Here is a 12,226-nt window from a genome sequence, read left to right as displayed (position 1 = left end):
CTTTAGAGAGAGTCTTTGTGCTTCAAAGATCTAATTACTATCGAGAGAGGGATTAGATCTATTTAAATTCTATGATGAACTTGAGAAAGGAGTCATAGAATTTAGTTTGAGGCTCTTCTCTCACAACTCTCTTGATTGATAATTCTTAGCTTGATATGTGAGATGTAATCACTTTGAATTGAAATCTTGAGGGTTGTGTGGCTCTAAATTAGAGACCATTCTTCATCTCTTCTCATGAGCAATTAGATCAAGAGATTGGCAATTGATCAAGTTAAGAGAAATCAAATCACCAAGAGATTGGGGTTTGATTACTTATGATTTGCCAAGAGATCAATGATTGCATGATTGAAGTGGAGATGAGAATTGTTGATCTTGAGAATGCAATATCTCTTGATCCCAATGTTAATTTCATTCTTAATTCTTGTTATTTACTTCTTGTCTTTAATTCTTGTCATTTAATTGTTCTCTTTAAATTCTTGTCATTTACTTATGCCTTCCAAGTGTTTGTAGAAATACTTCACTTGGTTTTACTTTCTAGTCATTTACTTTCTTGTACTTTCTATTCCTTGCAATTTACATTCTTGCACTTTAATTTTTAGCACTTTAATTTCTTGTCATTTACTTTCCTTGCACTTTATTGCTTTTCTTTAATTTCAAGTCATTTACATTTCTTGTTGCTTATCACTCAAACATGAATCGTCTAACTAGAACAATTAATTAACTATTGCTTGCTTAATCCATTAATCCTCGTGGGATCGACCTCACTCTAAGTGAGTTTTACTACTTGATACGACCCGGTATACTTGCCGGTAAATACGTGAAATCAAATTTTTACGTATCAAGTTTTTGGCGCCGTTGCCGGGGATTAATTGTGATTAACAAACTACCGGTTGATTAATTTTCTAGATTAGACATTTTTTTCGTTTTTACTTTATTTTTTTATTTTTATTTCTCTTTTCTTATTGCAAGTTAAGTGTTTGTGTTATTGCCTCACTAAGAATTCTTTAGTTGTGACACAAGGAATTTCAATTTTTCTTGGTGGTTGTGTTTGATACAACATTTTTTAATTAAAATGGAGTTTACCTCACATGTTGATCAATCATATTACATGGGATATTGCCCACCACCACAAAATGATTCATGTCATTATCCTCATGGTGGATGGGAATATCAACAAGAAATGATGGATCATGAGCAATCAACCCAAATGGGACATGCCCCTAGGTCACACAATGATCAAGCAAGTTACATGGGGTATTTTTCACCACCACAAAATGATTCAAGTTACTATACTAATTGTGGTTGGGAAAATCAAGATCAAGGAATGATGGGGTTTGAGCAATCAAACCAAATGGGATACTTTCCAAGAACACAAAATGATTCATACTCCTATGAATGGGACAACTATCCAAATTGTGATTGGGAAGGACAAAACCAAAGAGAATTCAATATTTCCTATCCCATCCATCAAGAGCCCTCACCTCTTAATTATCCAACCTCATCTCCAAATTTTTCATATCAAAATTCTTCACCACTTGAGTTTGCCTCAACACAAAATTCTTTCCAAAATCCATACAATTCAATTCATCAACCACAAAATTCATTTCACTATACAGAAAACTCATTTCAAAATTCACAAAATTCATTTCACAACTCACAAAACTCCTTTCATACTCCCCAAAATGACTTCACCACAACACATCCATATCCACAAAATTACTCCCAACCTTCATCTTTGGAGCTAATAGTTGAGGATCACCTTCAATGGTCTAGAGAAATATTAGAATCTTGGAAAGAACAAGAAATCCTCTGCAAGAAAATAGATGGGCACTTAGAGCAAATAAGGAAACACTTCGGGTTGCCAAGCAGTGAGGATGAAGACCAATTTGTGGGTGAGGAAGTGGAAAAAGAAGAACAAAAGGTCCATGTGTCAAGTGAAATTTCAATGAAGAATGAGGTGATTGAGAATGAAATTGAACTTGAGGTGATAAAGGAACATGAACATTCACAACCCTCACAAACTTCCCTTGAATTTGTGATCGAAAAATATGAAGAGGAGATGAAGAAATCTTGGGAAGATCAACAAACCTCCTCCATAGAAGAGCTATTAAAGCAAATGTTTAGTGTAAAAGAGGAATTGGAAGAGCAAGAAAAAGAGGCCCCTATACCAAGTAAAATCCCAATGAAGAATGAGGTTGTAAGGGAGGAAAACAACCAAGGGAGTCCACACTCCAATGAAGTAGAAAGTTGTATGGAAGATGATTTAATTGAACCATCAATCCAAGAGGTTCTTGATGAAGAGGACACTCCAACCATCACACAACACCTAAGTCTTGAAATCAAGGAAGTGAAGGCAATCAATAAAAACATTCAAAGAAGGATTGTGACCAAGAAACAAAAGACAACATCCATGAAAAAGAGAAGGTCAACAAAAAGCAATCCAACCCCCACCCCCAACAAGCAAGAGGAATCAAGCTAATAACAACAAAAGAAGGCTTGTTAGGAGACAATCAAATCAAGGGGCATCAATTTTCTCTTCTTCTCCCTTGAAGTCATTTCTTTTAACCAATTGGAAGAAGAGGAAGAAAATTAAGAACCACATGTCAAGCTAATGACATTAAAAGAGCGCTTGTTGGGAGGCAACCCAACTGTTGGTAACATTTTCTTTCCTTGCTTAGTTTACTTTCAATAATTTGGCATATGATTGCATTCTAAGTTTGGTGTTGCATGCAACAATTTGATCTTCAATCTTTAGTGGGTACTTGCATCATTCTAAAATGAAAGTGTCACACTAAGTTTGGTGTTGCCACTTACCTTTCATGCATAGTACCATGCACAACTCACTTATTGATGTAATCATATTGTCTCTTTTCTTTGTGCCTTGATTGTCATCTTTAATTTTTGCTTGCTTAAACACATGCATTACTTACATCTCTTTCTTGAAGACATTCATGATTAATCATAAATTCCACCACCATTATTTTATTTGTTGCTTGAGGACAAGCAATCATTCTAAGTTTGGTGTTGGGGAAGGAAGGAGTAGGAGGAAAATGACAATAACAAAGATGAAGATCTACAAGGTGGTTAAGTTCTTTTTCCTCTTATTTATCTTCTATACTTTCAATTGCATGATTGTCTTCCATTTCTTTTATATGCATGCGTGTTCTTCTTTTGGAAAAGCATAGCTTGATATTTGAATTGCAACATGTTGCTTTTACATCATAACTACCATTTTGAATTCTGTGAGTCAAAGTAATTAAGTATCATGATCATAAACAAACAAGGTAATTATAGAAGAATCTAGCATGAGCATATAAGTATTGGAAGGCTAGCATGACTATTGTTGCTCAATTACATTTGAATTTGTTTAATTGAAGTTTTCATCTAGGACATTTTATGAAATGTTTGAAATATTGAAAACCTTGAACAAGCAAATCAATTAAAAGATTAAGAAAGAAAAAGGGAAAAATGAGAAAGTTGAAGACTCTGAGTACCAATGACATTTCATTAGTCAAGTACTTGTGGTGTTTATGTATCAAGCAAAAAGCTTGAAAACAAAACACTTAGAGTGGAAGACTAGGCTCAAGTGCAAAGCACTCCCTCAAAGCTCAAGGCTCTAAGCACCAATGATTAGAAGGAAAGTAAAGAAAAGGAATAAATGAGCTTAAAAAGTCCTCTAATTAAATGCTTGTGGTGCTTATGTATCAAGTGGTAATACTTGAAAACAAAGCATTTAGAGTCAAAGCTTTTAACTAATGGTGCAAAGCACCCAAGAAGCTAAGCTAAGAAAAAGATGAAAAGCTTGTTTCAAGTAAGGAACATAAAGAAAAATATTTCATAAAATGAGCTAGATAGAAGCATCAATCATTGGAATTTCTTTTGAGATTGTAGCATGCATAATAAACTAGCCAACCATGAACATTTAATTGCTATTCTTCTCACCTTGGATTGTCAATCTTTATTGAATGATTCTTTGTTTGCTTGAGGACAAGCAAAGTTTAAGTTTGGTGTTGTGATGACTACGCATCATGTTATGTTTTTCTATGCTTTTTCATATAAAAATCAATTCATAATGCTTAATTATGGGAGTGTTTTGGTGATTAAATTGAATATTGCTTTGATTGCTTGAGTTAATAAATTTTGTAGGAAATTATGGAAAATGAAGCAATAAAAGCACTAATAGAGGAAGCACACTCCCAAGGTGGCAAAAAGTTGGAAACAAACTCAAAGAGAAGCAAAGAGGATTTGCAACCCTGACCTCTTCACACTCCAACAAGAATACCTCGAGCTACAAAGCTCCAAATGAAGTGATCTCAGTGTCATTAGAAAGTAGACTTCTAGAGCTTTCCAACCATATATAACACTTTATAGTTGACACTGATTTGAGGGGACAAATTGCTATTCGTTTAGCTTCACAATTTCAGCGTAAAACAAGTCCCTGCAGTTCGCCAGACTGACCTCTTCACCTTCAAAAGATCATAACTTGGGCTAGAGAAGTCCAATTGACATGCTTCCAGCGGCGTTGGAAAGCTGAGATCTAGGGCTTTCCAAAGATATATAATAGTCTATAGTGGACATTCAATTTGGAGACCCAAACAGACCAATACTTCAGCGTATAAGGTTTTTCCAAACCTTCAAAAGCCCAAAATGCCACTTCAATGACACTCCACATTGGGCCACTTCCAAATACTCCAATCCCTTCATTTATTCTTCAATGTTTCAAGCTTCTATGAAGGGAGTTAAAAGTTCACAAGCCCAAGTCAAGCCACAAGTAACAATCAATCAAGGCCACAAGAATCATCTAGAAGTAATTAGGAAATTTGCATTTGATTGTAATTTCATTTGAATTTGTAATTTAGGTAGCTTATAAATAGGGCCTTAGATTCATCATTTGAGAGACACCATGGAGGGGTGGAGGTGACTCCACTCCCCTTTCACTCTCATTCTCTTCTCTTCTTCTATTTTCTTTCATTCACACTTTTGTAAATATTTTTGTTATGATGAGTTTCTAATTTCCAACATTTGGGAGAGAGAGCTCTATTGCAATTTAATGGGTTGATTTATTTTCATTCTTCATCTTCAATTCTTCTTTCATTGTTTCTTTAGAGAGAGTCTTTGTGCTTCAAAGATCTAATTACTATCGAGAGAGGGATTAGATCTATTTAAATTCTATGATGAACTTGAGAAAGGAGTCATAGAATTTAGTTTGAGGCTCTTCTCTCACAACTCTCTTGATTGATAATTCTTAGCTTGATATGTGAGATGTAATCACTTTGAATTGAAATCTTGAGGGTTGTGTGGCTCTAAATTAGAGACCATTCTTCATCTCTTCTCATGAGCAATTAGATCAAGAGATTGGCAATTGATCAAGTTAAGAGAAATCAAATCACCAAGAGATTGGGGTTTGATTACTTATGATTTGCCAAGAGATCAATGATTGCATGATTGAAGTGGAGATGAGAATTGTTGATCTTGAGAATGCAATATCTCTTGATCCCAATGTTAATTTCATTCTTAATTCTTGTTATTTACTTCTTGTCTTTAATTCTTGTCATTTAATTGTTCTCTTTAAATTCTTGTCATTTACTTATGCCTTCCAAGTGTTTGTAGAAATACTTCACTTGGTTTTACTTTCTAGTCATTTACTTTCTTGTACTTTCTATTCCTTGCAATTTACATTCTTGCACTTTAATTTTTAGCACTTTAATTTCTTGTCATTTACTTTCCTTGCACTTTATTGCTTTTCTTTAATTTCAAGTCATTTACATTTCTTGTTGCTTATCACTCAAACATGAATCGTCTAACTAGAACAATTAATTAACTATTGCTTGCTTAATCCATTAATCCTCGTGGGATCGACCTCACTCTAAGTGAGTTTTACTACTTGATACGACCCGGTATACTTGCCGGTAAATACGTGAAATCAAATTTTTACGTATCAAGTTTTTGGCGCCGTTGCCGGGGATTAATTGTGATTAACAAACTACCGGTTGATTAATTTTCTAGATTAGACATTTTTTTCGTTTTTACTTTATTTTTTTATTTTTATTTCTCTTTTCTTATTGCAAGTTAAGTGTTTGTGTTATTGCCTCACTAAGAATTCTTTAGTTGTGACACAAGGAATTTTAATTTTTCTTGGTGGTTGTGTTTGATACAACATTTTTTAATTAAAATGGAGTTTACCTCACATGTTGATCAATCATATTACATGGGATATTGCCCACCACCACAAATGATTCATGTCATTATCCTCATGGTGGATGGGAATATCAACAAGAAATGATGGATCATGAGCAATCAACCCAAATGGGACATGCCCCTAGGTCACACAATGATCAAGCAAGTTACATGGGGTATTTTTCACCACCACAAAATGATTCAAGTTACTATACTAATTGTGGTTGGGAAAATCAAGATCAAGGAATGATGGGGTTTGAGCAATCAAACCAAATGGGATACTTTCCAAGAACACAAAATGATTCATACTCCTATGAATGGGACAACTATCCAAATTGTGATTGGGAAGGACAAAACCAAAGAGAATTCAATATTTCCTATCCCATCCATCAAGAGCCCTCACCTCTTAATTATCCAACCTCATCTCCAAATTTTTCATATCAAAATTCTTCACCACTTGAGTTTGCCTCAACACAAAATTCTTTCCAAAATCCATACAATTCAATTCATCAACCACAAAATTCATTTCACTATACAGAAAACTCATTTCAAAATTCACAAAATTCATTTCACAACTCACAAAACTCCTTTCATACTCCCCAAAATGACTTCACCACAACACATCCATATCCACAAAATTACTCCCAACCTTCATCTTTGGAGCTAATAGTTGAGGATCACCTTCAATGGTCTAGAGAAATATTAGAATCTTGGAAAGAACAAGAAATCCTCTGCAAGAAAATAGATGGGCACTTAGAGCAAATAAGGAAACACTTCGGGTTGCCAAGCAGTGAGGATGAAGACCAATTTGTGGGTGAGGAAGTGGAAAAAGAAGAACAAAAGGTCCATGTGTCAAGTGAAATTTCAATGAAGAATGAGGTGATTGAGAATGAAATTGAACTTGAGGTGATAAAGGAACATGAACATTCACAACCCTCACAAACTTCCCTTGAATTTGTGATCGAAAAATATGAAGAGGAGATGAAGAAATCTTGGGAAGATCAACAAACCTCCTCCATAGAAGAGCTATTAAAGCAAATGTTTAGTGTAAAAGAGGAATTGGAAGAGCAAGAAAAAGAGGCCCCTATACCAAGTAAAATCCCAATGAAGAATGAGGTTGTAAGGGAGGAAAACAACCAAGGGAGTCCACACTCCAATGAAGTAGAAAGTTGTATGGAAGATGATTTAATTGAACCATCAATCCAAGAGGTTCTTGATGAAGAGGACACTCCAACCATCACACAACACCTAAGTCTTGAAATCAAGGAAGTGAAGGCAATCAATAAAAACATTCAAAGAAGGATTGTGACCAAGAAACAAAAGACAACATCCATGAAAAAGAGAAGGTCAACAAAAAGCAATCCAACCCCCACCCCCAACAAGCAAGAGGAATCAAGCTAATAACAACAAAAGAAGGCTTGTTAGGAGACAATCAAATCAAGGGGCATCAATTTTCTCTTCTTCTCCCTTGAAGTCATTTCTTTTAACCAATTGGAAGAAGAGGAAGAAAATTAAGAACCACATGTCAAGCTAATGACATTAAAAGAGCGCTTGTTGGGAGGCAACCCAACTGTTGGTAACATTTTCTTTCCTTGCTTAGTTTACTTTCAATAATTTGGCATATGATTGCATTCTAAGTTTGGTGTTGCATGCAACAATTTGATCTTCAATCTTTAGTGGGTACTTGCATCATTCTAAAATGAAAGTGTCACACTAAGTTTGGTGTTGCCACTTACCTTTCATGCATAGTACCATGCACAACTCACTTATTGATGTAATCATATTGTCTCTTTTCTTTGTGCCTTGATTGTCATCTTTAATTTTTGCTTGCTTAAACACATGCATTACTTACATCTCTTTCTTGAAGACATTCATGATTAATCATAAATTCCACCACCATTATTTTATTTGTTGCTTGAGGACAAGCAATCATTCTAAGTTTGGTGTTGGGGAAGGAAGGAGTAGGAGGAAAATGACAATAACAAAGATGAAGATCTACAAGGTGGTTAAGTTCTTTTTCCTCTTATTTATCTTCTATACTTTCAATTGCATGATTGTCTTCCATTTCTTTATATGCATGCGTGTTCTTCTTTTTGGAAAAGCATAGCTTGATATTTGAATTGCAACATGTTGCTTTTACATCATAACTACCATTTTGAATTCTGTGAGTCAAAGTAATTAAGTATCATGATCATAAACAAACAAGGTAATTATAGAAGAATCTAGCATGAGCATATAAGTATTGGAAGGCTAGCATGACTATTGTTGCTCAATTACATTTGAATTTGTTTAATTGAAGTTTTCATCTAGGACATTTTATGAAATGTTTGAAATATTGAAAACCTTGAACAAGCAAATCAATTAAAAGATTAAGAAAGAAAAAGGGAAAAATGAGAAAGTTGAAGACTCTGAGTACCAATGACATTTCATTAGTCAAGTACTTGTGGTGTTTATGTATCAAGCAAAAAGCTTGAAAACAAAACACTTAGAGTGGAAGACTAGGCTCAAGTGCAAAGCACTCCCTCAAAGCTCAAGGCTCTAAGCACCAATGATTAGAAGGAAAGTAAAGAAAAGGAATAAATGAGCTTAAAAAGTCCTCTAATTAAATGCTTGTGGTGCTTATGTATCAAGTGGTAATACTTGAAAACAAAGCATTTAGAGTCAAAGCTTTTAACTAATGGTGCAAAGCACCCAAGAAGCTAAGCTAAGAAAAAGATGAAAAGCTTGTTTCAAGTAAGGAACATAAAGAAAAATATTTCATAAAATGAGCTAGATAGAAGCATCAATCATTGGAATTTCTTTTGAGATTGTAGCATGCATAATAAACTAGCCAACCATGAACATTTAATTGCTATTCTTCTCACCTTGGATTGTCAATCTTTATTGAATGATTCTTTGTTTGCTTGAGGACAAGCAAAGTTTAAGTTTGGTGTTGTGATGACTACGCATCATGTTATGTTTTTCTATGCTTTTTCATATAAAAATCAATTCATAATGCTTAATTATGGGAGTGTTTTGGTGATTAAATTGAATATTGCTTTGATTGCTTGAGTTAATAAATTTTGTAGGAAATTATGGAAAATGAAGCAATAAAAGCACTAATAGAGGAAGCACACTCCCAAGGTGGCAAAAAGTTGGAAACAAACTCAAAGAGAAGCAAAGAGGATTTGCAACCCTGACCTCTTCACACTCCAACAAGAATACCTCGAGCTACAAAGCTCCAAATGAAGTGATCTCAGTGTCATTAGAAAGTAGACTTCTAGAGCTTTCCAACCATATATAACACTTTATAGTTGACACTGATTTGAGGGGACAAATTGCTATTCGTTTAGCTTCACAATTTCAGCGTAAAACAAGTCCCTGCAGTTCGCCAGACTGACCTCTTCACCTTCAAAAGATCATAACTTGGGCTAGAGAAGTCCAATTGACATGCTTCCAGCGGCGTTGGAAAGCTGAGATCTAGGGCTTTCCAAAGATATATAATAGTCTATAGTGGACATTCAATTTGGAGACCCAAACAGACCAATACTTCAGCGTGTAAGGTTTTTCCAAACCTTCAAAAGCCCAAAATGCCACTTCAATGACACTCCACATTGGGCCACTTCCAAATACTCCAATCCCTTCATTTATTCTTCAATGTTTCAAGCTTCTATGAAGGGAGTTAAAAGTTCACAAGCCCAAGTCAAGCCACAAGTAACAATCAATCAAGGCCACAAGAATCATCTAGAAGTAATTAGGAAATTTGCATTTGATTGTAATTTCATTTGAATTTGTAATTTAGGTAGCTTATAAATAGGGCCTTAGATTCATCATTTGAGAGACACCATGGAGGGGTGGAGGTGACTCCACTCCCCTTTCACTCTCATTCTCTTCTCTTCTTCTATTTTCTTTCATTCACACTTTTGTAAATATTTTTGTTATGATGAGTTTCTAATTTCCAACATTTGGGAGAGAGAGCTCTATTGCAATTTAATGGGTTGATTTATTTTCATTCTTCATCTTCAATTCTTCTTTCATTGTTTCTTTAGAGAGAGTCTTTGTGCTTCAAAGATCTAATTACTATCGAGAGAGGGATTAGATCTATTTAAATTCTATGATGAACTTGAGAAAGGAGTCATAGAATTTAGTTTGAGGCTCTTCTCTCACAACTCTCTTGATTGATAATTCTTAGCTTGATATGTGAGATGTAATCACTTTGAATTGAAATCTTGAGGGTTGTGTGGCTCTAAATTAGAGACCATTCTTCATCTCTTCTCATGAGCAATTAGATCAAGAGATTGGCAATTGATCAAGTTAAGAGAAATCAAATCACCAAGAGATTGGGGTTTGATTACTTATGATTTGCCAAGAGATCAATGATTGCATGATTGAAGTGGAGATGAGAATTGTTGATCTTGAGAATGCAATATCTCTTGATCCCAATGTTAATTTCATTCTTAATTCTTGTTATTTACTTCTTGTCTTTAATTCTTGTCATTTAATTGTTCTCTTTAAATTCTTGTCATTTACTTATGCCTTCTAAGTGTTTGTAGAAATACTTCACTTGGTTTTACTTTCTAGTCATTTACTTTCTTGTACTTTCTATTCCTTGCAATTTACATTCTTGCACTTTAATTTTTAGCACTTTAATTTCTTGTCATTTACTTTCCTTGCACTTTATTGCTTTTCTTTAATTTCAAGTCATTTACATTTCTTGTTGCTTATCACTCAAACATGAATCGTCTAACTAGAACAATTAATTAACTATTGCTTGCTTAATCCATTAATCCTCGTGGGATCGACCTCACTCTAAGTGAGTTTTACTACTTGATACGACCCGGTATACTTGCCGGTAAATACGTGAAATCAAATTTTTACGTATCACTCAACACTTCTCTAGAAGACTTGAGTTACAATACGGATCAATTAAGGGTGGAACATCAAGAACACTACATCATTCTCTATGAAATTAGAGAAGATCAAAGAGTAATGAGGGAGGAGCAACAAAGGCAAGGAAGAGACATAGAAGAACTCAAGGACATCATTGGTTCTTCCAGAAGAAAGTGCCACCACCACTAAGGTGGACTCATTCCTTGTTCTTATTTTTTTTTTCTGTTTTTTGGTTTTTTATGCTTTATGTTTGTTTATGTTTTGTGTCTCTACTTCATGATCATTAGTTTAGTAACTATGTCTTAAGGCTATGAATAATTCCATGAATCCTTCACCTCTCTTAAATGAAAAATATTTCTAATTCAAAAGAACAAGAAGTACATGAATTTCGAATTTATCTTTGAATTTAGTTTAATTATATTGATGTGGTGACAATACTTTTTGTTTTCTGAATGAATGCTTGAATAGTGTATATTTTTTATCTTGTTGTTTATGAATGTTAAAATTGTTGGCTCTTGAAAGAATGATGAACAAAGAGAATGTTATTGATAATCTGAAAAATCATGAAATTGATTCTTGAAGTAAGAAAAAGCAGTGAAAAACAAAAGCTTGCGAAAAAAAAGAAAAAATGGCAAAAAAATAGAAAGAAAAAGAAAAAGCAAGCAGAAAAAGCCAATAGCCCTTAAAACCAAAAGGCAAGGGTAAAAAAAGGATCCAAGGCTTTGAGCATCAATGGATAGGAGGGCTCAAGGAAATAAAATCCAGGCCTAAGCGGCTAAATCAAGCTGTCCCTAACCATGTGCTTGTAGCATGCAGGTCCAAGTGAAAAGCTTGAAACTGAGTGCTTAAAGTCGTGATCCAAAGCAAAAAGAGTGTGCTTAAGAACCCTGGACACCTCTAACTGGGGACTGTAGCAAAGCTAAGTCACAATCTGAAAAGGTTCACCCAGTTATGTGTCTGTGGCATTCATGTATCCGGTGGTAATACTGGAAAACAAAGTGCTTAGGGCCATAGACAAAACTCATAAAAGTAGCTGTGTTTAAGAATCAACAAACTTAACTAGTATAATCAATAACACTATCTAAAATTCTAAGTTCCTATAGATGCCAATCATTCTAAACTTCAAAGTAAAAAGTGAGATGCCAAAACTGTTCAGAGGCATAAAGCTACAAGTCCCGCT

At 34.5% G+C, this 12,226-nt stretch overlaps 2 protein-coding genes across 2 annotated transcripts; both read left to right on the top strand.

Moving 5' to 3' along the window:
* Positions 1–918: 918 nt before the first annotated feature.
* LOC130979289 (uncharacterized) lies at positions 919–5,076 on the top strand. The gene is made up of 2 exons (XM_057902697.1): positions 919–3,080; positions 4,147–5,076. Exon 1 carries the CDS (start codon positions 1,073–1,075, stop codon positions 2,477–2,479), a length of 1,407 nt encoding a protein of 468 aa, XP_057758680.1. The 5' UTR covers positions 919–1,072; the 3' UTR covers positions 2,480–3,080; positions 4,147–5,076.
* A 1,191-nt stretch (positions 5,077–6,267) lies between these two features.
* Positions 6,268–10,175, top strand: LOC130979858 (uncharacterized). Its single transcript, XM_057903402.1, has 2 exons — positions 6,268–8,179; positions 9,246–10,175. The coding sequence occupies exon 1, from the start codon at positions 6,280–6,282 to the stop codon at positions 7,576–7,578; it is 1,299 nt and encodes a 432-aa protein (XP_057759385.1). The 5' UTR covers positions 6,268–6,279; the 3' UTR covers positions 7,579–8,179; positions 9,246–10,175.
* Positions 10,176–12,226: the final 2,051 nt, after the last annotated feature.

This window comes from Arachis stenosperma, chromosome 5 (genome assembly GCF_014773155.1).
Source record: "Arachis stenosperma cultivar V10309 chromosome 5, arast.V10309.gnm1.PFL2, whole genome shotgun sequence".
Classification (NCBI taxonomy): Eukaryota; Viridiplantae; Streptophyta; class Magnoliopsida; order Fabales; family Fabaceae; genus Arachis; species Arachis stenosperma.
Note: the sequence above shows the minus strand (reverse complement) of the source record. Positions and strands in the feature narration are given on the sequence as shown.

Bases quoted from the DNA above. Each gene is read 5' to 3' on its own strand.
- LOC130979289 (XM_057902697.1), top strand. From the start codon at position 1,073: ATGGAGTTTACCTCACATGTTGATCAATCATATTACATGGGATATTGC.
- LOC130979858 (XM_057903402.1), top strand. From the start codon at position 6,280: ATGATGGATCATGAGCAATCAACCCAAATGGGACATGCCCCTAGGTCA.